Raw genomic sequence first — 26,301 nt, forward strand, 5'->3', positions numbered from 1 at the left:
AACAGCAGAAGTAGAAATGTCACTCTGAACTCCCCCTGCTCCCCTTTCTTCCCTGAAACAGGCCATAAGTCTCCCACATGGAAGGTGCTCTCCGGGCACCAGGAGGAAAGAAGACATTGTTCTCAGCAGAGATGGGGAACTTAGGGCCAAGAAGGCCGTATCAACAAACCTTGTTAAACTAACCCTTATCGTCCTAATTACTTCTTCACCATTTCTTCACCCTAGCCCAAATCCCTTTGTCTTGTCAGTTCTTCACAAATTTACTGTTTCTACAAGGTATAAAAACTTCCTGGGCTGGTCACTTCTTCGGGGCTTCATTCTCTCGTGAAGGCTCCCACGGACATGTAAAAATTCAGTAAAATGTGGATGCTTTCCTCCTGTTAATCTCTCTTTGCCAGTTTAACTTCCAGACCCAGCCAGGGAGCCTAAGAGGGTAGAGGAATACTTTCCCCTCCCCTACAGAGCCCTGGCTTTCACCAGCCCCTGTCGCTACCTCACAAGCTTCTGAACAGCCCCCTGGCAGGTGTCCACTGAAACACCTTTGGAAAGGGGGTGGGTTGAAGTATTCCCCTGAGAACCCATGCTCTGCAAGGCTGGGGTGAGCACAGACCACACAGACTGTATTCTACTTTAGACTGAAGCAAAGCCAAGTATCCTAGTTAATTGTAACTTAGAGTAATTATGCTTTTGCAAGTTGTCAACACGCCCACTTCCAGATCCGTAGGGAATAGGGTGTTATTTTCCCCAGGAGCAAAGCAAAGACAAAATTTGTATTTCCTTCCCCTCTCCCCAACCCACACCTCAGGCACGTGGGATCTTAGTTCCCTGACCAGGGATTGAACCCGCGGCGCCTGTGGTGCAAGCACAGAGTCTTAACCACTGGACCTCCGGGAAGTCCCATTTAGTGAGATTCTTAACGTGCTTCCTGACTTGGGGTCAACCTTCTCCTCGGCCTCTTTCGGCTGCAGCTGGGTTCTTGGTCTCCCTGGGATACCTAATAACACAAAGACCAGTTCCAGCCAAGAGTCACACTGGAGGGCCTGCTGCGTTCTCTCTCCTGTGTCCCTGTGTGGGCCTGGGCAGAAGACCATTTGCAAAGGCCACACACCCAGGAATGGCAGGACCAGCCCAGGAGGCTCTGGCATGCTTATATACCTGTGATTTTTAGGAAGAGCACCTATGCTTTTACCAGGTTCTCAAAAGGGTATCCGGCCCTCCCAAGAGGAGAACCACTGTTTTCAGTGTTTAGAAAAACAAAGCCGAGCCCTCCTAGGCTCAGGGCTTGGGAATTAAAGAAGCAATTGTCCCTAATTCAGGAACTGTATTTCCCCCTGTGGATATCCAGCCGCATCTCTCTCTCTGTCTCCTCACATTCTCAGTCCCTTGGCTGAAGGAAGAGATGGAGACACTTACGACTAAAGCCTTTTCTCCCTAGAAAGAAAGGTTTGTTGGAGGAGGTGATAGAAACTGGTTTTGAATTTTTTGAGTACACTCTTCTATTTTGCTCTGAATTGGTCTGCATGCACGGACCTTGATAACTTGGCTAAGAGTTTGTGTGGTCAGGAATCTCCTTAACATGATGGTTAGTTATAGAAGGCAGTGGTTGTCTTAAACATTGATTAAACTGAAAATCGCTGTCTTAATGAGTCAGGATTGCTCCCTGGGGCTACCTGCTGACATTGGACAAATTAACACTTTCCGGGGCCCTTGGGGGAGCCCTGAGATATACAGCCTTATTTCCATTCCCTATCTCTTTGATTTCCTCCAGGAAAACCAGGGGTAGCAAGGAAGACATAATTTCTCTCTCTTTCTAAAAATTAAGGTATAATTGACAGATAACATTATATTAGTTGCAGGTGCACCACATAATGATTCAGTTATTTGTATACATTGCAAAATGATCACCACAATAAGTCTCGTTACCGTCTGTCACCACACATTTACAAACATTTTTTTTCTTGTGATGAGGACTTTTAAGATTTACTTTCTTAGCAACTTTCAAGTAATGAATACTGTATTATTAACTATAGTCACCATGCTCTATGTTACATCCCCATGACTTATTTTATAACTGAAAATTTGTACCTTTGATGCCTTTCTCCTATTTTATCCACCCATAACCCCTCTCCCCTCTGGGAACCACCAGTCTGTTCTCTGTATCTATGAACTTGGTTTTCTGTTTCTGTTTTGTTTTGTTTGTTTGTTTGATTCCAAATATAAGTGGGATCATAAAGTATTTGTCTTTCTCTGTTTGACTTATTTCACTTACATAATGCCCTCGATGTCCATCCATGTTGTCGCAAATGGCAAGATTTTTTTTTAATTTTTTGTGGCTGGGTAGTATTCCATTGTGTGTGTGTTTGCGTGGGTGGGTGTGTATCACATTGTTATCCATTCACCTGTTGATGGCCACTTAGGTTGTTTCCATATCTTCACTTTTATAAATAATACTTCAGTGAACATGGGAATGCAGATATCTTTTCGAGTTAGTGTTTTCATTTCCTTTGGATAAATACCCAGAAGTGGAATTGCTGGATCATATGGTAGTTCCATTTTTAATTTTAGGGGGAACCTCTATACTACTTCCCATAGTGGCTGCACCAATTTACACCCCCACCAACAATGCAGAAGGATTTCCTTTTCCCCACATCCTTGTCAACACTTGTTATTTCTTGTCTTTTTGATAATAACCATTCTAGCAGGTGTGAGGTGATATCTCATTGTAGTTTTGATTTGCAGTTCCCTGATGATTAGTGATGTTGAGCATTTTTTTCACGTACCTGTTGGCCATCTGTATGTCTTCTTTGGAAAACTGTCTATTCAGATCCTCTGTCCATTTTTTAATTGGATCTTTTTGTTTTGTTTTTTTTGCTATTGAGTTGCATGAGTTCTTTTTATATTTTGGATATTAGTCTCTTATCAGATATATGATTAGCAAGTATCTTCTCCCATTCAGTAAGTTGCCTTTTCATTTCGTTGATGATTTCCTTTGCTGTGCAGAAGGAGGACATAATGTCTTTTATTCTGCTGTGTTTTAGAAATGTCTTGCATAGCAAACCCCCTTTCCTAACACACACACACAAACACACACACACACTGTTGCCTATATGGGTTCTAGACTTCTGTGATGTTAATATCCATTAAGGATAGACTTGTGAATTTTAAGGTGGAGTCAACTCTACTATGGGCAAATCAGATATAAACAGGAATTCAGTGTATTTCCCAAAGCCATAATTGAGTGAAAAAACTCTGATTCATTTTGTCTGCAGTGGGACATAGCCACCTGAGAAAGATCCCTAAGAGATGCTATGTACAATTTTGGCTAAGAATTACTGAACTGTAGGGTCACCGAAAGCTCCTCTAGCCCTAAGTAAGTTAATAAAGTCAGTTACATTAAACTAAAAATTGAAAAGTCAAAGTGGGGTTAAGATTCTCTAGCCAATCTTTGCTTTACAGGTTTCCAACATTAAAACTCCCAAGCAAATGGATGAATTCATTGAGATCCAAAGTTCAACAGGGACTTGGTACCAGCGCTGGCTAGTCAGATTCAAGACCACTTTCAAGCAGGTACAGCTGGGGACCTGGGGTTGTTGAGAGGGAGGCTCTATGGAAATCTGTAACGTCAGTGGATGAAGAATAGAGATCCTGAACACCCCCATCAGCCCAAGACAGTGTGGTGGGCAGGAAGCTACCTTGGATAGGGACTTTCGGGTCCTAGCCCATGCTTACCTGTGAGCCCTTGGGCCACAAACTATAGACCTTTGTTTCTTTCCTTTGTTCTTCCTTCCCAAGGCAGAGATTTTGAATGTAGGTGCAATGTCTAGTCCGAGTAAAAACCTTTCTCTCTAGCACCTTCTCATTAAATAATCCATAGGAAGAAAGGAGTGGGTTAAAGAAATGACCCCTTTGAGATTTGTTGGTGATTTCTGAGAAAGTCTTCTTGAAGGGCAAGGCTCCTGTGAGGTGAATCAACTATTGAACACTGAGGCAGTCAATGGCCAGAGTCTTCTGAGCCTGGATAACCTTCCTGGTGTAAAAGGTGGTTCAATGTTTGGAATATCACCCATTCCCACTGGCGGGGAGCAGAACTCACGCTCAAGGCTATTCACTGCCTTGACATCTCCACTCCGTGTGCTTTTTGTCACATGCATGGAGCATTGTTGTGTTCCCAGCTGCTACAGGACGGTTAGAAGTTGAGACCAGCCAGTAAGAAGAGAAGAGGCTTTCCTTGTTATTTGAGCAGAATTGCTGCCTCTGGAAGATAATGGGTTCCTAGGCAATTTAATAGAAAATATTAAAAATGAGCTCTTCCAAGTCACAAGTTTCTGCCTTTAACAACCCATCTCTTCGGTGTGTTATAGGTCTGGGAAAATGCACTGTACTGTGTGATGGGGCCCTACAGGATGAACACACTGATTCTGGCCGTGGTCTGGTTCACCATGGCTTTAAGGTAAGCTCTGTCTTCCTTAAGTTCATTAATTTCCTCGTGCTTCAGGTGCCTCATCTATACACTGAGGGTTACAGTTGGTTCTAACTTACAGAGTCTGTGTCAGATTGGATGATTTTGGCTCTAAGTAACAGGCAACCAACTCTAGTGGCTTCTACAACTAGGAAATTTCTGATCCTTTTTTAAAATTTTGTATTTTATTAAAAAATTTTTTTTATTATTATTCTTTTACATCTTTATTAGAGTATAATTGCTTTACATTGTTGTGTTAGTTGCTGCTGTATAACAAAGTGAATCAGCTATACATATACATATATCCCCATATCTCCTCCCTCTTGCGTCTCCCTCCCACACTCCCTATCCCACCCCTCTAGGTGGTCACAAAGCACCGAGATGATCTCCCTGTGCTATGCGGCTGCTTCCCACTAGCTATCTATTTTATGTTTGGTAATGCATATATGTCAATGCCACTCTCTCACTTCATCCCAGCTTTACCCTTCCCCCTCTCCGTGTCCTCAAGTATATTCCCTACGTCTCTGTCTATTACTATCATGCCCCTAGGTTCTTCAGAACCATTTTTTTTTTTTAGATTCCATATATATGTGTTAGCATACACTATTTGTTTTTCTCTTTCTGACTTACTTCACTCTGTAGGACAGACTCTAGGTCCATCCACTTCACCAAATAACTCAATTTTGTTTCTTTTTATGGCTGAGTAATATTCCATTGTATATATGTGCCACATCTTCTTTATCCATTCATCTGTCGATGGACACTTAGGTTGCTTCCATGTCCTGGCTATTGTAAATAGTGCCGCAATGAGCATTGTGGTACATGACTCTTTTTGAATTATGGTTTACTCAGGGTATATGCCCAGGAGTGGAATTGCTGGGTCGTATGGTAGTTCTATTTTTAGTTTTTTAAGGAACCTCCATACTGTTCTCCATAGTGGCTGCATCAATTTTCATTCCCACCAACAGTGCAAGAGGGTTCCCTTTTCTCCACACCCTCTCCAGCATTTATTGTTTGTAGAATTTTTGATGATGGTCATTCTGACTGGTGTGAGGTGATACCTCATTGTGGTTTTGATGTGCATTTCTCTAATGATTAGTGATGTTGAGCATCCTTTCATGTGTTTGTTGGCAATCTGTATGTCTTTTTTGGAGAAATGTCTATTTAGGTCTTCTGTCCATTTTTGGATTGGGTTGTTTGTTTGCTTGATATTGAGCTATATGAGCTGCTTGTATATTTTGAAGATTAATCCTTTGTCAGTTGCTTCATTTGCAAATATTTTCTACCATTCTGAGTGTTGTCTTAAGTTTTGTTAGGTACCATTTGTTTATTTTTGTTTTTATTTCCATTTCTCCAGGAGGTGGGTCAAAAAGGATCTTGCTGTGATTTATGTCATAGAGTGTTCTGCCTGTGTTTTCCTCTAAGAGTTTGATAGTGTCTGGCCTTACATTTAGGTCTTTAATCCATTTTGAGTTTATTTTTGTGTATTGTGTTAGGAAGTGTTCTAATTTCATTCTTTTACATGTAGCTGTCCAGTTTTGCCAGCACCACTTAATGAAGAGGCTGTCTTTTCTCCACTGTATATTCTTGCCTCCTTTATCAAAGATAAGGTGACCATATGTGTGTGGGTTTATCTCTGGTCTTTCTATCCTGTTCCATTGATCTATATTTCTGTTTTTATACCAGTACCATACTGTCTTGTAGCTTTGTACTATAGTCTGAAGTCTGGGAGCCTGATTCCTCCAGATCCATTTCTCTTTCTCAAGATTGCTTTGGCTATTCAGGGTCTTTTGTGTTTCCATACAAATTGTGAAATTTTTTGTTCTAGTTCTGTGAAAAATGCCGTTGGTAGTTTGATAGGGATTGCATTGAATCTGAATATTGCTTTGGGTAGTATAGTCATTTTCATAATGTTGATTCTTCCAATCCAAGAACATGGTATATCTCTCCATCTGTTGGCATCATCTTTAATTTCTTTCATCAGTGTCTTATAGCTTCCTGCATAGAGGTCTTTTGTCTCCTTAGGTAGGTTTATTCCTAGGTATTTTATTCTTTTTGTTGCAGTGGTAAATGGGAGTGATTCCTTAATTTCTCTTTCAGATGTTTCATCATTAGTGTATAGGAATGCACGAGATTTCTGTGCATTAATTTTGTATCCTGCAACTTTACCAAATTCACTGATTAGCTCTAGTAGTTTTCTGGGAGCATCTTTAGAATTCTCTGTGTATAGTATTGTGTCATCTGCAAACAAGACAGTTATACGTTTTCTTTTCCAATTTGGATTCCTTTTATTTCTTTTTCGGCTCTGATTGCTGTGGCTAAAACTTCCAAAACTATGTTGAATAATAGTGGTGAGAGTGGGCAAACTTGTCTTGTTCCTGATCTTAGTGGAAATGCTTTCAGTTTTTCACCATTGAGAACAATGTTGGCTGTGGGTTTGTCATATATGGCCTTTATTATGTTGAGGTAAGTTCCCTCTATGCCTACTTTCTGGAGAGTTTTTATCATAAATGGGTGTTGAATTTTTCAAAAGCTTTTTCTGCATCTACTGAGAGGATCATATGGTTTTTATCCTTCAATTTTGTTAATATGGTGTATCACGTTGATTGATTTACGTATATTGAAGAATCCTTGCATTCCTGGGATAAACACCACTTGATCATGGTGTATGATCCTTTTAATGTGCTGGTGTATTCTGTTTGCTGGTATTTCGTTGAGGATTTTTGCATCTATGTTCATAAGTGATATTGGCCTGTAGTATTCTTTTTTTGTGACATCTTTGTCTGGTTTTGGTTTCAGGGTGATGGTGGCCTTGTAGAATGACTGTTCTTCCTTCTGCTATATTTTGGAAGAGTTTGAGAATGATAGGTGTTAGTTCTTGTCTAAATGTTTGATAGAATTTGCGTGTGAAGCCATCTGGTCCAGGGCTTTTGTTTGTTGGAAGATTTTTAATCAGAGTTTCAATTTCAGTGCTTGTGATTTTTCTGTTCCTATTTTCTATTTCTTCCTGGTTCAGTCTCAGAAGGTTGTACTTTTCTAAGAATTTGTCCATTTCTTCCAGGTTGTCCATTTTATTGGCATATAGTTGCTTGTAGTAATCTCTAATGATCCTTTGTATTTCTGCAGTGTCAGTTGTTACTTCTCCTTTTTCATTTCTAATTCTGTTGATTTGAGTCTTCTCCCTTTTTTTCTTGAGGAATCTGGCTAATGGTTTATCAATTTTGTTTAACTTCTCAAAACCAGCTTTTAGTTTTATTGATCTTTTCTATCATTTCCTTCATTTCTTTTTCATTTATTTCTGATCTGATCTTTATAATTTCTTTCCTTCTGCTAACTTTGGGTTTTGTTTGTTCTTCTTTCTCTAGTTCCTTTAGGTGTAAGGTTAGATTGTTTATTTGAGATTTTTCTTGTTTCTTGAGGTAGGATGTATAGCTATAAACTTCCCGCTTCATCTTGTCTATCTTCGTTCCCTGAAGTTTTCAAATATAATCTCTTCAAATATTTTCTTGGGTCCTTTCTCTCTCTCCTCTCCTTCTGGGACCCGTATAATGTGAATGTTGTTGTGTTTCATATTGTTCCAGAGGTCTCTTAGGCTGTCTTATTTCGTTTCATTATTTTTTCTTTATTCTGTTCCGCAGCAGTGAATTCCACCATTCTGTCTGCCAGGTCACTTATCCGTTCTTCTGCCTCAGTTATTCTGCTACTGATTCCTTCTAGTGTAGTTTTCATTTCAGTTATTGTATTGTTCATCTCTATTTGTCTTTTGTTTAATTCTCGGTCTTTGTTAAACATTTCTTGCATCTTCTCGATCTTTGCCTCCCTTCTTTTTCCAAGTCCTGGATCATCTTCACTATCATTATTCTGAATTCTTTTTCTGGAAGGTTGCCTATCTCCACTTCATTTAGTTGTATTTTTGGGGTTTTATCTTGTTCCTTCATCTAGTACATAGCCCTATGCCTTTTCATCTTGTCTATCTTTCTGTGAATGTGGTTTTTGTTCCACAGGCTACAGGATTATAGTTCTTCTTGCTTTTGCTGTCTGCCCTCCCACATCCCATAGGTTTTGGATCATCGTGTTTTCATTGTCATTTGTCTCTAGGTAGTTTTTGATTTCCTCTTTGATTTCTTCAGTGATCTCTTGGTAATTTAGTACTGTATTGTTTAGCCTCCATGTGTTTGTGTTTTTTATGTTTTTTTCCCTGTAATTGATTTCTAATCTCATAGCGTTGTGGTCAGAAAAGATGCTTGATATGATTTCAATTTTCTTAATTTACTGAGGCTTGATTTGTGACCCAAGATGTGATCTATCCTCGAGAATGTTCCATGCGCACTTGAGAAGATAGTGTAATCTGCTGTTTTTGGATGGCATGTCCTATAAATATCAATTAAATCTCTCTGGTCTATTGTGTCATTTAAAGCTTGTGTTTCCTTAGTAATTTTCTGTTTCGATGATCTGTCCATTGGTGTAAGTGAGATGTTAAAGTCCCTGCTATTATTGTGTTGCTGTCGATTTCCTCTTTTAGAGCTGTTAGCGGTTGCCTTATGTATTGAGGTGCTCCTATGTTGGGTGCATATATATTTATAATTGTTATATCTTCTTCTTGGATTGATCCCATGATCATTACGTAGTGTCTCTTGTAACATTCTTTATGTTAAAGTCATTTTATCTGGTATGAGTATTGCTACTCTAGCTTTCTTTTGATTTCCATTTGCATGGAATATCTTTTTCCATCCCCTCACTTTCAGTTGTATGTGTCCCTAGGTCTGAATTGGGTCTTTTGTAGACAGCATATAGATGGGTCTTGTTTTTATATCCATTCAGCAAGCCTGTGTCTTTTGGTTGGAGCATTTAATCCATTCATGTTTCAGGTAATTATCGATATGTATATTCCTTTGACCATTTTCTTAATTGTTTTGGGTTTGTTTTTGTAGGTCCTTTTCTTCTCTTGTGTTTGCCACTTAGAGAAGTTCCTTTAGCATTTGTTGTAAAGCTGGTTTGGTGATGCTGAATTCTCTTAGCTTTTGCTTGTCTGTAAAGCTTTTGATTTCTCCATCAAATCTGAATGAGATCCTTGCTGGGTAGAGTAATCTTGGTTGTAGGTTCTTCCCTTTCATTACTTTAAGTATATCATGTCACTCCCTTCTGGCTTGTAGAGTTTCTCCTGAGAAATCAGCTGTTAAACTTATGGGAGTTCCCTTGTATATTATTTGTCATTTTGCCCTTGATGCTTTCAATAATTTTTCTTTGTCTTTAATTTTTGCCAATTTGATTACTATGTGTCTCAGCGTGTTTCTCCTTGGGTTTATCCTGTATGGGACTCTCTGTACTTCCCGGACTTGGGTGGCTATTTCTTTTCCCATGTTAGGGAAGTTTTCAAATATAATCTCTTCAAATATTTTATTGGGTCCTTTCTCTCTCTCTTCTCCTTCTGGGACCCCTATAATGTGAATGTTGTTGTATTTAATGTTGTCCCAGAGGTCTCTTAGGCTGTCTTCATTTCTTTTCATTCTGTTTTCTTTATTCTCTTCCTCAGCAGTGAATTCTACCATTCTGTCTTCCAGGTCACTTATCCGTTCTTATGCCTCAGTTATTCTGCTATTGATTCCTTCTAGCGTATTTTTCATTTCAGTTATTGTATTGTTCATCTTTCTTTGTTTGTTCTTTAATTCTTCTTAGTCTTTGTTAAACACTTCTTGCATCTTCTCAGTCTTTGCCTCCATTCTTTTTCTGAGGTCCTTGATCATCTTTACTATCATTATTGTGAATTCTTTTTCTGGAAGATTGCCTATCTCCATTTCATTTAGTTGTTTTTCTGGGGTTTTATCTTGTTCCTTCATCTGGTACATAGCCCTCTGCCTTTTCATCTTGTATATCTTTCTGTGAATGTGGTTTTTGTTCCACAGGCTGTAGGGTTATAGTTCTTCTTGCCTCTGCTGTCTGCCTTCCAGGTAGTTTTACCTCTTGCTTTGCAACTTTATATTCCTATGTTCTTTCTCATGAGTAGCTGAGTTAGCTAAGACCTGCAACATAGTGTTAAACGGTAGTGCTGATAATGCATATCCTGGTCTTGTTTCTTATGTTAGTGGTAATGCCTGCAGTGTTTCCTCATTAAGAAAGATCCTGACTTTTGAGCTGAGATATATATATTTTTACATGCTAAGGAAGCGTCCATGAATTCCTAATCTATTGTTTTTATTGGGAATGAATGTCGTTTTTTATCAAATACCTTTTTGGCACCTATGGATGTAGTCATGATTTTTTTCCCTTAGATCTATTAATATGATGAGTTATATTATTAGATATTTCTAATGAACCATACTGATACATTTAAAATGGGCTTGATTTACATCAAGTCCTGAATGCAGTCTCTGATGGTGTTGCTGCTCAAATATTCTGTCTTCTGTATTACAGTTACTATGGACTGACAGTTTGGTTCCCTGATATGATCCGGTATTTTCAAGATGAAGCATACAAGTCCAAAATGAAGGTATTTCACGATGAGCACGTGTATGGTGTCACAATCAACTTCACAATGGAAAATCAGATTCACCAACGTGGGAAACTTGTGAATGACAAGTAAGTGGGAGACCATGGGCTTTCCTCAGATCAAGGGGGCTGTGTGTGGGGACTGTCTTGGGGAGAGAGCCATTGGGAAGATAAGAATTCAGTATGGCGAGGATTAAGCTCCAAGGCTGGTGGAGCATCGCAGCTTACCATGGCTGCCAGAGACTCGACAGTGCCCCTGGTGGCTCTGTCTGTACTGTGCTGTCCCCTGTCATCCTGCCTAAGGTTGATTCATCCAAGGAGGGTCAACCAAATCATCTCTCCTGAGACCTCACATCTTTAATGGTGATGCGCAGAGAACCCCTCAGTGATGCCTGCCTGGAGAGAGGTCCCAGAGCTCTCACCAGTGAGGTCCTGCACCAACTCACAGCCTGGCTGTTGAGCTTTTTCTCTGATTCTGGATGCTTCTTCAGAAGCGAATCCAGAGGCCAATATAACACTATCTTATGTTATTCTTTCGCCTAACATTACCTCCAAGCGATGATTGGCATGGCCCATTGTCATCAAGAATGTTGTTGTGCTTTGGGGCAAAAATGAGTGGAGTGTTAGAAAAGTCCTGCCCACATCCTCCTCAATCTGTTTGACTCCTCGTCTTCCTACTCCTGGGACACTGAGGTGGATAGTCCAGCCTGTTGGGCTTTCAGAACACCGCTTTGAGGTTGCCCTCTGAAGGCCCCAAATGGGTCAGGGCAGGACAGTTTCCTCCAGGCCACATGCTCCACTAAACTGAGCATTTTCACCTCTGCTGTTTCCCTCCTTGAATTATCCTTAGCAAGTTCACTGGGTCAGTCGAGGGCATGATACACCAGAAACACCACAGCCCAGTGTCAGTGGTATAAACTGCCCCCAGGTTAATGTGTCTGTGCAAGAATTATCACCATGAATTTTCTCCTCCGACTCGGTTCTACTTCCCCAGCCTGCACCCACCTGTGTGTCTAAGTGGCCATGACCGTGACTGTGAGAAAGAAGTGTATGTCTGGGTGAAGTCCAAGGAAGGTGGCTTGGGCAGTCTAGTCCATATGTTCTTACCGGCCAGACCTTAGCAAATGTTCACTGTTATTTAGGATGAGAAAGAAAGTGTGGCAAAAAAAAAGGGGAATGTTATTTCTACAAATATAAGGCCTCTGGGGCAGGAAAGTTAGGACCGACTATCCGTGGACATGGAATTCAGATTTTCAGATGATTTTTTTAAATGCTGAGGCTCAGTCACAAACATCTCCACCTTCACGTGCCCATGTATGCACATGCTCTCTTTGGGGACACTTCGGTTCCTGGAATCTGCTGAGAGTGGCCACTCCAGAGATGGCAGCTCGAAGGCTAGTGGTTGGTGGATGGCAACTCTCCCCAGTATTTCTCACCATCAGGGCTCTTCAATATAAGCCCAGAGATCTTGTGTTGGCATTGCCAAGGAAGAAATGTTGCCCTTCTTTATTAGAACGCTTTGGAAATGTTGAAAACGAAGGGACATTATGGATGGCTAGATGTCACCCATGATATGTTGTTATTCCCTGCAGAGACGAATTCACTAAAAGAGACCTTATCTATGAAGTTTCCAATGTTCAGTGATACTCTATTATGGTGTTAGTAATAATAACGATGGTAATGACACTTCTGTGTGCCAGGTGCTTCCTTAAGTGCCTTTCAGAGATTATCTCGTTTAATCCTCACAAAAACTCCAGGAGGCAAGAAATGTGCTTTCTCTTTTACAGGTCAGGAAACAAGCTTAGAGAGGTTGAGTTGCTTGCCCAAATCACACAGCTAATGTAAATAGATTAGAAATATCTCTCACCAATTCATGCATTCGGACTCCAACCTATGACCTTGACAACTACAAATACCGTCTCACTGGGAAACTCTGCATTCCCACAAAGGCCCTGTTTTACATGGTGCTTTCTGCATTAAAAAGTTAATTGCAATGCCAGAGCTGTTATGATTTTTAAAAGTAGGTTTTGGAGTTCTAAGACTTAGCTACACAAAAAATGGGAACTTCTGCTCCACCCTGTCCTTTTAAAAGATCCCAGCCTCCCAAAGCTTAAGGCTTGAGGAAGGCGGTGGCCTCATCTGTGGAACAAGGACCCCAGGGAAAAATAGAGTTATTGTTAAGGGTCTGCAAATGCATAAGCAGGCCAATGATTGTCTGGGAGTGGATGTAAATATTCTGCACACACAGGTGTTCTACCATGTTTCTGTGTTTCAAATGCATACAAATGTTTTTGTGTGATTATTAAAGTATAAATTCCTTCAGAAGTTGCAATGAGTTCATTTTAATTTGTCATATATATGTAATTCAGTTTTTTAACCAGGGGATACCACTGTCACTTGAAGCTCATAATTTTTACCCCAGCAATTTATTTGAATAAAAATGGGGTTTTTCTCCTTGGAAAAAGATTAGGAACTTTTGAAACTAATCTGAGGAATTGAACCTGGTTTCTTTTCTTGAGTTATGCTGCCATCTGCTGGTCATAAACTAGAAAACATGCCACCTTTGGAAACCTTGAGCCTCTTTGGAGAGTTAAATTCTTTAAGTTCTTTAGCTTGGATGGGGCATTGTCCCCATTCATACCAGTATTCCCCCTTAGACTTTATCCACACTTTGCTGATTAAAAATTTAAATAAAATTATTTACTTTATTGACTATCACACATGGGGGAAGATTACTTTTAGCAGGGAGAGCAGAGAGAAAGAAAGCAAATGCGTATCTAGAAGAGAGAAGGTTGATTTCACACATCGCAATGAAATGCTACCCACACTGTTAAAAGCATTTTTTAGTGAGGCATCAGTAGGAATTTTCCTCACCTGCAGTGGGTGTGTTTCAGGACAGTACATCTCTGCGAAGCTGGCAAGGGTGGGAAATGTGTTAAATGTACCTTTTGGCTTCAGGTCTGAGGAAGTAGCCAAGGCTTGAGGGACTTGGGTTCCAAGCCTTGATGGGTCAGTAAATAGCTGAGCCACCTCTGACCAACCTGTTTAAGCCTCTGATTCCACATCTGAAAGTCATAATATTGATATGTAATGTCCATCAGGCTTCAGAGTTAATAAAATATCTCAGCAAAATTTTGTGATTTAATCTAGGTCCGGCATAGGTCTTATAGAGCCTCTTCCTGAATATTTTACAACTAATTGGCTACTGAAAATGGGATTGCTGTTCCTCCATCAGACATTTACCCAGGTTATTGAAGATCAATAGAAATCCTGTTGATTTGAGGATGTTTGTTTTGTCTCTAACCGAGCTCTTTTATTAGTTCTAATAGTTTCCGCTTGTTATTGTTATACCAGCCTATCACCTGCCCATAACAATTGTTTTGTCTCCTTTCTTTTCCTTTTTATTCCATCATGAAATATATCAAATATGTGGAGAATAGAGAATAACACCAACAACCCTATTCAGAGCACCTAGCTTTGTAAAATCATAAACTATGCTACATTGACTTCAGATTTTAATATAGATTAAACATCACTCACTCAGTTGCCCTTCTTGATGCTATTCTTCCTCCTGAGGAGTGATGATCACCACGGTCATAAATTTGGTGTTTTACATTCATGTATGTTTTTATACTTTTCCAATATATTTATGTATCAGTAAACATGGTACAGCATTCTTTTGTGTGCTTTAAATTTTAGGTAAATATCATACTAGGTTATAGATGTGAATGTATAATTCTCATACTATAAATGTTTCAACTAGTTTTGTTACTTTTAGGCTATTTACTTCTTTTATTTTAACTATTTTTAATTGAGGTGTAGCTGATGTACAATATTGTGCTGATTATGACATCCGGTTTGGTGATGGATAGAAGCCATGCTAATGGGTATCCTGACTTCAGTGGGGGCATTTTGGGTGTCTTCCTTTTAAGTATGATATTTGCTGTATGTTTTTGCTTGGCCTCCTTTATAAAGTTAAGGGAATTCTTTTTTGTTTTAAGTATGCTGAGAGTTTTTATCATGAAAGTGTATTGAATCTGTCAAACGTTTTTCTGCATCTATTATGATAATCATATTGTTTTCTCCTTGGACCTATTAATATGATATATTAAAATAATATTTTTTTTCAGTATTCAACCATACTTGATTCCTGGGATATATCTTAATCATTCAGTGTGATCTTTTTTTTTTTTTTAAATTTATTTATTTATTTATTTACTTTTGGGTGTGTTGGGTCTTCGTTTCTGTGCGAGGGCTTTCTCTAGTTGCAGAGAGCGGGGGCCACCCTTCATCGCGGTGCACGGCCCTCTCACTGTCACGGCTTCTCTTGTTGCGGAGCACAGGCTCCAGACGCGCAGGCTCAGTAGTTGTGGCTCACGGGCCTAGTTGCTCCGCGGCATATGGGATCTTTCCAAACCAGGGCTCGAACCCGTGTCCCCTGCATTGGCAGGCAGATTCTCAACCACTGCGCCACCAGGGAAGCTCCCAGTGTGAATTTTTTAAAATGGCAATCAATACATTGACAAATTTGATTTACTAATTTTGCGTTTGTTTGTTTAGATGTTTATAGCAGTTTTATTCATAATTGCCAAAACTTGGAGGCAACGTACATGTCCTATTTTTACAAAAAACTTGTGCAAATATTTCAAATTGGGTTTCAACTTATTATTTTGTTAAGACTATTTTTAGAACAGTTTAGGTTCACAGCAAAATTGAGAGGAAGACACAGAGATTTCCCATATACCCTCTGCCAGAACTACCATATTATCCAGTGATGATCCAAGATGTCCTTGAGTAGGTGAATGGATAAATAAACTGTGGTACCTACTGACCATGGAGTATTATTCAGGGCCAAGGAAGTAAGCTATGAAGTCATAAAAAGACATTGAGGAACCTGAAATGCACATTCTTAAGTGAAAGAAGCCCCTCTAAAAAAGGCTACATCTGTATAATTTCAACTATATGACATTCTGGAAAAGGCAAAACTATGAAGATCAGTGGCTGTCAGAGGTTAGGGGAGAGGGATGGATAAATAAGCAGAGCATAGAGGATTTTTAGGGCAGTGAAAATAGTCTGCATGAGACCATGACGATGGATACATCTCATCATACGTTTGCTAAAACCCATAGAACTAAGGTTCTATTTAGGATTTTTGCATCTACATGAGATTGGTGTATATTTCCCTTATACTGTTCTTTTTGTTTTTTTTGTTTTTTTGTTTTTTTTGGCAGTACGCGGGCCTCTCACTGTTGTGGCCTCTCCCGTTGCGGAGCACAGGCTCCGGACGCGCAGGCTCAGCGGCCATGGCTCACGGGCCCAGCCGCTCCGCGGCATGTGGGATCCTCCCGGACCGGGGCACGAACCTGTGTCCCCTGCATCGGCAGGCGGACTCTCAACCACTGCGCCACCAGGGAAACCCCCTTATACTGTTCTTATTCAACTTTGGTATCAACCTTATATTCTGAGGCACAAGAACATATGTCCTTAGAGAGTCTGTTTGGTTGACATTAGCACCAGTATTTCTCATCCTATAAATCTGCTTCTCCATGAAATAATATTTCAACTGTTTGGAGATATAAGATGGCCATGTCCTAAGTCCACTCTTTTATTTCTTTCGCCAATAGCTTCTGCTTCCTTAAAGGAAAAGTTCCACAAGATACTTTTGTTAACTTTTCTTTCAGCCTTTGAAATCTCCTGAATGAAGAATCTTGGACCAGTTTAGTATATAAATTAGAGATTGGAGGAGATGATTTATGTAAAAGACTCATAAAATATGCCTTGGTCCTTTCTCCTTTTATCTCTTCTTTTCTGATTTTGGCTTTTTATAACTTACTTGGAGATACGTTTTAAGGTCTGTCTGTGTCAGACCTATTATGATTTATGGCTCTGCTTCCTCACCCACTTTTGGTAGAACATTAAAATACCACCGAAGGCCACATCACCAGCCTATCACTGTATTAAAGAGAAGGATATATTAAGAAGGGCAAAGACCTGAGACAGTCTCCAGGAATAGCTTTCCTGAATAAATACATTCAGCATACCAATTACATTAATTTTGACAGCAGAGCCATCTTCCTGTAACAAAGGCTTACTGATTAGTTTTTCCATGGAAATATGAAGAGTCCAGTGATAACTTTTGCAGCAAATTTAACCGTAAGAAAAATTGTTGAAAACACTTTGGCTTCCTAGATCAGTGACTCTCACATTTTCTAAAGTATAATAATCTGGCATCTTCCTCTGGTGATCTTAGTTCAAGAGGTCCAGGATGGAATGTAGAAAACTGTATCTTTCACAATAACCTCCCATTTTGTTCTGATGCAAGGGGTCTGGGGACTTCTCTTTGAGAAGCACTGACCCAGGCTTTCTTATTGGGTGGGAGGTCTTTTTGCAGAAGCTAATGAGAGGTGGCTCTAGTTTAGCGTCTCAGCAGAACACAACAGAGCATAAAGGGTAAGGGGCACTGCGCATTGCATGTGGTCATGGATTGAATGATCTGGTGGCTGTAAAGAGGAACAATGACCCTCAGCGCCCCGTGCTACCTTTGTCACTGGGATTCCCACTGACTTGTAGTTGTCTGTTTGCTTCTTTTTTTCCCATTAGATTTGAGGGCAGGGACCATGTCTTTCTTCTCTGTACTCATAACACCTAAAGCTATGTAAGTATTTGCTGAAGACTGAATATCTAAATAAATGAATAGACAGATGAATGAATGGGTTGTAATTCTTCATAAATGAAGCCATAGCCAAAGGTTTCTTGCTTAAAAGTTTAACCAAGCTTGGTAAATATAACCAATAGGGGATGATGTTAATATATGTCAGTATATGTTTTTAAATGTAATATTGTTCTTTTCTTTTAAGTTTATGTAGGAGTTGGAGTCTTGCAGCAGCTCCTAAATGTGGCTGCACCTCATAATCATCTAGGGGTTTTTACCTCTTATTGACTGTTTTATTTTTAAGTAAAAAAGTATTATGTACACTTGATATAAAGAAAAAATTACGTTTGTCTCATGCCCAACCCCCGTTGTACCTCCTCAGGGCCAACCACATCTGCCAGTGTCTTGCATCACTCTCCAGGTATATGCTATGCATTTACAGGCATATGTGCCATATCCTTTCTTACATGAATGGTCACATGCAATAGACACCATATTGTATTTAATTTTTTCAGTTAACAATATATCTGGAAGATGGTTCCATATTAAGACATATAGATCTACCTAATAATTATAATGGCTATGTGGTATTCCACTGTATGGTATCTATCTCTCTATCTCTCTATCTCTTTATCTATCTATCTGTCATCTATCTATCTGTTGTCTATCTATCTAGTAATCCATTGCTGTTATCAGCAATGTTGCAATGAAGATCAGTGAATGTGTCTCTTTGAATGCATGAGCAAGTATGTGTACGATGAATTTTTAGAGGTGGTATTCCTAGGTCAAAGGGATTGTACATTTAAAAGTTTGCAAAACTCCTCTCCAAAGAGGCTGCACCAATTATGTTCTACCAACAGTGTGGATGAAAGTGCCCATTTCCCCACTTTTTTTGGTTCAACAAAGATTCTGAGGCCCTCACACATCTACTGCCTTTAAACCTTCTAAGACCATCTGAGGGGTATTCATGTTTTTAAAACTCCTATAGTGAGATGTTATTAACATTTTCATTTTACACTATTTCACATTTCTGTGATTCTGATGTAGAAGGTCCATGAACCTGCATATGGGAACCACAGGCTGTATACCTGGACTAGACATCAGTTTCCACTGTCCTGAGGCCCCTCCCCATTTATAAACACACAGTGAAGGAATGGGGAACTAGTCTGGGTTGAAAATAACGTTCCAGCACCTTTGGGTTTGCAGTTCTCCTTTTTTCTGCCTTTCTGTGTTTTCCATCTGAGTCTCAAGTCTCCTTTTTTTTTTTTTTTCCTGGATGAATCATTCAGGGGCTAATTTTTTCCCACAGGTTCACAAAGATGTACTTTAAACATGTACTCTTTGAGGACACTTTATTTGACGAGTGCTATTTTGAAGACGTTACATCGACTGATACCTATTTCAAAAACTGCACCATTGAATCGACCATCTTTTATAACACAGGTAAGGGCACGAACAGGGTGGGCTTGTTGTCTAGAATCAAACTGCTCAGTCATAAGCTTTAGGAGTAGTAAAGTATTCACAGATATTCATGCTGAGTCTTCATGTGGAGAAATGGGTTCCAGCCCCACGTTGGGGCTTCCTTGTGCAACAAAGAAGTTGCACAGCCTTTACCAAGGCATTTAGTTTGTCTGTGTCTCAGTTTGATCACATGTAAAATGGAAATAAAAGTACTGGACAAGTGTTCTGATCTCAACGAGACTGATGCTATATGCTAAGGATCTTTGGTAGGAACAAAGTATGACCCATATTTAAAAAAAAAAAGAAAAAAACAGCATTCCAGGAGGGCTGCATTTTATACCTGGAGTGCACTCTTGAAGACCTAGCATAATTTGAACAAAATTCAAGACATATGTTCTCACAATAATAAATGAAAAGGGAAAACTGCATCTTTTCAAGCTTCGTGCGTGAAATGAGATGATAAGAATATTTTAAAATTACACCATTTCAGATTTCCATGATTAAAAAAAAATCACAAAATTCCACCACTCTCTCACTCCTCATTATTTTTACTGCTCTCATTATAAATTAATACCAAGTGGAGTTGGGTTATAAGGAAACTAATTGAGTTTTACCAGGGGCTTCACCAATATTGCCTCAAGTAAGAAATGTACTATCATTCCCATCTTACAACTAAGGAAACAGGGACTTAAGCAACTTGTCCAAGGCCACAGCTAGCAAGTTGGAGGGACTTTGATTCATCTCTTAATTTGTTTAGCTCTGAAGTCTGTGAACTTTCCACTGAGATACTTGCATTATGTCCAGACCCATGCTTTCTCCCTGGCATTGGCACCAAGGCACAGTTTATGCAAGAACATCTTTTTCCTCCATGATATCAGCCTCAAAAGGTTCAAAATCTGGTCTCTAAATATCCCTTGGTCTTTAAATAGTCAATTATGGGATTTATCTTCCTAATTTATGTTTAGCCCGAACTTAAAAAAATATTAGTGAGTTCTATACATTTACTCTTTGGCATATCTTTTATTTTCTTCTTTCAAGTTTCATTGATGCCTCTTTGCTTGAACACTTTTTATTTTATTTATTTATCTTTTTATTTTATTTTATTTTATTTGAGTAAAATTGCTTTACAATGTTGTGTTAGTTTCTACTGTACAATGAAGTGAATCAGCTATATGCATACCTATATCCACTCCCTCTTGGACCTCCCTCCCCAACTTCCCCCCCATCTAGGTCATCACAGAGCACCGAGCTGAGCTCCCTGTGCTATACAGCAGGTTCCCACTAGCTATCTATTTTACATATGGTAGTGTATTTATGTCAAACCCAACCTCCCAATTTGTCCCACCCTCCCCTTCCCCCCTGTGTCCACATGTCTGTCCTCTACATCTACGTCTCTATTCCTGCCCTACAAATAAGTTCGTCTGTACCATTTTTTTAGATTCCACATATGTGCGTTAACATACAATATTTGTTTTTCTCTTTATGGTTTACTTCACTCTGTATGATAGTCTCTAGAACCATCCACGTCTCAACAAATGACCCAATTTCGTTCCTTTTTGTGGCTGAGTAATATTCCATTGTATATATGTGCCACATCTTCTTTATCCATTCATCTGTCGATGGACACTTAGGTTGCTTCCATGTCCTGGCTATTGTAAATAGAGCTGCCATGAACATTGTGGTACATGACACTTTTTGAATTATGGTTTTCTCAGGGTATATGCCCAGGAGTGGGATTGCTGGGCCATATGGTAATTCTATTTTTACTTTTTTAAAGAACTCCATACTGTTCTCCATAGTGGCTGTAATCAATTTTCATTCCCACCAACAGTGCAAAGGGGTTCCCCTTTTCTCCACACCCTCTCCAGCATTTATTGTTTGTAGATTTTTTGATGATGGCCATTCTGACTGGTATGAGGTGATACCTCATTGTGGTTTTGATTTGCATTTCTCTAATGATTAGTGATGTTGAGCATCCTTTCATGTGTTTGTTGGCAATCTGTATATCTTCTTTGGAGAAATGTCTATTGAGGTCTTTTGCAAACACTTGCAGTCATGAAATGTCAGAGCTGGGAAGCAGTGGAGATCATTAGGTGTTTTCCTCTAACTTCATAGGTAGAAGCTCAGGGAGGTTAAAGTGGGTCAGCCACAGAGCCAGTTCCCAAACCTAGGTTTCCTGAGAGCCTATATAGTGACCTTTTTGCTAGAATAGCTGATGTTAGAAGGTATCAGAAAACATGGAACTGGTTCCGAAGCAAGTGGTTATTCTTATTTTTTAAGACTTTATTTTTTTAGAGAAGTTTTAGGTTCACAACAAAATTGGAAGAAAGATACAGGGATTTCCATATGCCACCTGCTCCCATGCCATAGCCTCCCCCATTACCATCATCCCCCACCAGAACGGTACATTTGTTATAATTAATGAACCTAGGCATCATCATCACCCAAACTAGCTTTCTCTAGTTGCTGCGAGTGGAGGCTAGTCTTCGTTGAGGTACACAAGCTTCTCATTGCGGTGGCTTCTCTTTGTTGTGGAGCACAGGCTCTAGGCGCGTGGGCTTCAGTAATTGTGGCACGTGGGCTCAGTAGTTGTGGCTCACAGGCTCTAGAACACAGGCTCAGTAGGTGTGGCGCATGGGCTTAGTTGCTCTGTGACATGTGGGATCTTCCCGGACCAGGGCTTGAACCCATTTGCCCTGCCTTGGCAGGCGGATTCTTAACCACTGCGCCACCAGGGAAGCCCTAAGGTTTATTTTTGCTGTTGTACATTCTATGGGCTTGGACACATGGATAAGAGTCATCATCATAATATCATACAGAGTGTTTTTACTGCCCTAAAAATCCACTGTACTCTACTTAGTCATCTCTTTCCCTCCTCCACAACCAAGGAGGAAATGGTTTTTATTCTGAAGCATGTTCAGGTTTCTGCATGGGCTTTGGAGTGATTGGCTCAATCTGGATCCGATTCTCTGGTCATTTCCCTCGTATACACTGGGTAGCCTCAGAGGAGTAGCCCAGGTACGGTGGCCCTCAATGTCATCTTGTTGATACAAATAGAACTATTATCTGGCTTGAAAAATGCTGTACTTAAACATGTCCCTCAGTGAATGTTCATTTCCCCTTGCTTATAGGAACTTGAACAGGTCATTACATTTTTAAAGGTTTCCCACTTCATCCATACCTGGCCACGCATCACCTGAATTTTGAGACTGTCTGATTGCCAGGGGGCGGTGCCACCTGCCCAAGGAAGGGGCATAACTTTATCCCTGTTTCTGCCCCAAATCTCTCCAGCCTCCCTCCATTTCATGTGAACCAAACGTTTCCTTCTCTCCGCAGACCTCTACCAGCATAAGTTCATCAACTGTCATTTTATCAACGTCACCTTTCTGGAGCAGAAGGAGGGCTGCCACATGGACTTAGAGCAAGATAACGACTTCTTGATTTACCTCGTCAGCTTCCTTGGCAGTCTGTCTGTCTTGCCTGGGAACATCATATCTGCCCTTCTCATGGATAGAGTCGGAAGGCTCAAGATGATCGGTGAGTTGTGAGGGACGCCGCATTCGTGCTCTCGTGTGCTAAGGCAGTGGCTTAAAATGTATGAAAGCAGTGGACTTTTTCTTAAAGAAATCTCACACAGGAAACCACACAGGTAAGATGGAATCTGCTGGTGTAGAACCAAGGAGGCACATCTGCAAAACCCCAGGGCCCCGTGGAGGTCTGGTCCATGCCAGGGACACACCTTCATTTCCTGACTCAGCAATTCTGTGACAGTTACTTATTTTATTAGCACTTCACTAGGATATTAAATACATCCACTGTACCCACTCTGTAAAATGCTCTTAAATGAGCATTGGTTTCATTTGATGATTTAAAATAAATCCTATTACTTATGATTATTTAATAGTGATAACATTTTGGGCTTTGGAGTTGGATAGGCTCATGTTGGAATCCTATCACCTAAAGGCTGTTTGACTGGACACGTTCCTTTACGTCTCTGGTACTTATCTTATAGATAAGGAGACCTATAATGAGCTGGTAGGGGTTTGTGAAGATTGAGCATAATGTACCCAAAGCATCTCATAGTGCCTGGTGCGTTGCAGGTTCTCATGTCTGCCTTGCCTCATTCAGCAGTTTGTTACTGAAACACATGCCAGGCATAGTGAACAAGAAACAAAATATATACACCCAGAGCCAGGGAAATTGTACACCCATTAGAATATGAGTCAAGGCCAAGAAAGGGGAAGCAGACCGTATGCTAATAAACATGCCATGAGTTCTGCCCCAGGGATATAGCTGATCAGTAAAAATCAATTCCAAGATCCTAGCAGCAAAGCTCAAAGGAAACAAGATAAATCACATAATCATTTTGTCAATCAGTAGTAGCATGAATATTCAGAATGGTGAGCCCAAGACATGCCTGTGATTTCTGCCCTTTAATCTTGTGGTGAGGACGGTCATCTCTCAGGCATGGCAGATTGAGCTGTGTCCCCTGTTAGCGGCGATGCCCTGGTTAGACCTGAAACCTGATGACGGAAGATGGTGGCTTATTAACTTCTGTGACACTCGTGCCCAGCACGGTGCCTGCCACTGAGTTGCCACTTAGTAATGCTGTGGGACCGACCTGAGCCAGCGAAGATGACCTCTTTCCTAGATGAGTTGGAAGCACGATGGTTAAAATAATACCTCTGTTTGCTCCAGTGAGACAAAGACTGTGAGAGTAGATGTGTGACACTTCTGCCATTCTGTCACTGGCCCTTTTTTTAAAAATTTATTTTGGAAATATTAATATGTAATGAGCTAGACAAATAGTGTGTTTGGAGCAGTCTCTCCAACCTGTCTAATCAACGTAGAGAAGAAAAGCAGGTGACCGAACCCAAACATTTTTACTAGGCACTTGAACTAAATCACTTGGAACAGCTCTGACAAGCCTATTTTTATGGGAAAAAAACACAATTTTGGAGGAGAAAAGAGCAATCTTCATACCAGAAAGTAAATTTCTGTCTCTGGTATTTTAAGTCCCAGGGTTGAACAGTGAATTCTGTGGTCAGGTCCTGGAGTAGCTGAGGAAGTTCTTGGGAGATGAGGGTCGATGAAGGGTGGGGTGGGTGCATCTGTGAAGAAGAATGGACGGCCCCCCTCGACCAGGGACAGAGGGAGGGCGGGGCACAGGGAGCAGGCAGGGCAGGGAGAGAGTGGACAGCCTCTTCTTCGCCATTGAAGCCCTTCTTGTCATCATGAATGTATCCCAGATAAAAATTGATTTCTCTAATGCTAAATAGAGCCATACCCCCCAAACTGGATATCTGGAACTAATATTTATTATTCTTTATATCTTGCTTTTTTATTAATGCCTGTATTTTGTTTCTGAGCCAGATTGTTTAAAGCTCGGAGAGTGCCCCCTTTGTATCTTTAGTAAAAGGTCTGGCATACAGTGCATCAACTGCGATATTCTCAGGGCCCAGTAAATACTAGGTGCTCAATAAATGTCACCATGGGATGTGGGTGACCTGTTTTGAAATTGCCTCTCCCATGACCCTTAGACAAATCCCCTATCGAGTCTGCTGGAGAATCATTTATCCTGCTTTCTCTGCTGCTGTGCCCTTTCCTGGGCAGAAGTTGTGCCTTGTTAACAGCAGAGAAGAAAGTTTTGCTGATGAGCCTGCTACTCTTCATTTATTCATTCAATAAACATTAATTTATGCAGCATAATTCTCCGCCAGGCTGTATGGTTGGCAATGGGAATACAGCAATAATTGACACAGACAGCATTCTTGTGCTTAAGGGAAAAATGATCTATTGGGAGAGACAGATGTAAACTAGAAATTTCATTTAACTAACACTTAGGAAGTGCTTATCAGGTTTTTTCCCAAGCATTTTGTAAATATTAGCATATTTAATCCTCACCATAGCCCTGTGATGGGGAAAGTGAGACAGCCCAGGGAGGTTGTGACCTCACTCAAGGTCACACAGGGGGAGCTGGGATTTGACCTCAGGCCTCTCCATCACAAAGGGAATAAGAACTAATGATGAGAGTGGAAGAACTGGGCACCAGAGGGACCTATAGTGAGAAGACCTAACATAGTTGAGGGGTCAGTTCCCTATCACTGAATTTATTTGATGATAATATTTTGTATTCAACAAACATTGTACGCCAAGCCCCATGGCTGGCCACTTTGAGGGATGCATGCATGTCGATGATACAGTTCTCAGGGCACTTGTGGTCCAGTAGATGCCAGTCTCCTCCCATTCTAGTTCTCTCCTTGCTGTTGGAAAGAAGCTACCAGGCTACCCAGTCACAGCCCTAGCCCTTCTCAGAATCAATAGAAATAAAGCAGACAGTTACCATTCCCCAGCTCTTCAGCAGGGTTTGGCACCAGTCTTGGCAGCTCCAGGTCTGAGGGTGAGATTCCAGGTGGAGGCCCCCCAGGGAGGCACTTGTGGGTGAGGCCAGACCAGCCTTCTGGTTTCTTGGCAACCTGAAGACCTCCCTCCTCCAGGGTTCTGATGCCTGGGTGGGACTCTTGCCCTGTTTCCTAGCTGGTTGTTTGGGACCTGCTTTTCTTCCTTCCTTTCTGCTAACTAGTCCCACCGCATTTCCAGACGTCCTCTTGATCTGTGCCCTGCACTCACTCCAGGCTTCCCAAGCTCTTCTGGGCTGGATGTATTGGATTTCAGTAGGATTTGACACAGCCTTCTTTCAGTGGGATCTCTTATCATTAGCTGTATCACCCAGGTCCTGGTGGGAAAAGGAATTTACCCCAGAGAGTTCTAGGGAAGAGACTGTATGATGCGGCAGGGTTTAGAGGTGTGGGCAGGGTTATGGGAACAAATGAGGCAGATGAGACACCCAGATACTAGCAAAAGTGGGCAGCAGGCTCTACCTCCAGGGCTGCAGGGACAAAGGGAGAAAACAGCAGTAACCGAGCCCAGGGAGAGCTGGAACCAAGGAGCAGGCGGTGTCCGGGAGGAACTGTCGTCCTGGGGGGAAGCAGCCTTTGCCAATAAAGGGCTTATAAAGCAGGATGGGAATTAGGAAGAAGTATGCCAAGCCCTTTCTCCTCACAACTGACAAGGAACCCCCAGGTATGCAGTCCATGGGGGTTAGCTTCCCGGGGCACAGAGCAGAGCTGAGAAGGGCAGCTCAGATATCTGGGGTGGAGATGGGCATACATGAAAATAAGCAGCATGGCCCTTGATCAGGTGTTCTTCTGTTGCCCCTTTGCAGCTGTGTTCTCAGTGGAAC

The 26,301-nt window shown here is 40.8% G+C and overlaps 1 protein-coding gene across 3 annotated transcripts in view; it reads left to right on the plus strand.

Annotated features, from left to right (window-relative positions):
• Nucleotides 1–26,301, plus strand: part of SV2B (synaptic vesicle glycoprotein 2B) — a 203,957-nt gene that overhangs the window by 164,282 nt on the left and 13,374 nt on the right. For all 3 annotated transcript variants that reach the window (XM_049707014.1, XM_049707016.1, XM_049707015.1), the window contains 5 exons: nucleotides 3,457–3,567; nucleotides 4,362–4,450; nucleotides 10,871–11,035; nucleotides 18,907–19,040; nucleotides 22,395–22,595. In XM_049707014.1, coding sequence (XP_049562971.1) covers nucleotides 3,457–3,567; nucleotides 4,362–4,450; nucleotides 10,871–11,035; nucleotides 18,907–19,040; nucleotides 22,395–22,595 — 700 coding nt within the window. The remainder of the gene's footprint in view (nucleotides 1–3,456; nucleotides 3,568–4,361; nucleotides 4,451–10,870; nucleotides 11,036–18,906; nucleotides 19,041–22,394; nucleotides 22,596–26,301) is intronic.

The sequence above is a fragment of the Orcinus orca genome, chromosome 2 (genome assembly GCF_937001465.1).
Source record: "Orcinus orca chromosome 2, mOrcOrc1.1, whole genome shotgun sequence".
Classification (NCBI taxonomy): domain Eukaryota; kingdom Metazoa; phylum Chordata; class Mammalia; order Artiodactyla; family Delphinidae; genus Orcinus; species Orcinus orca.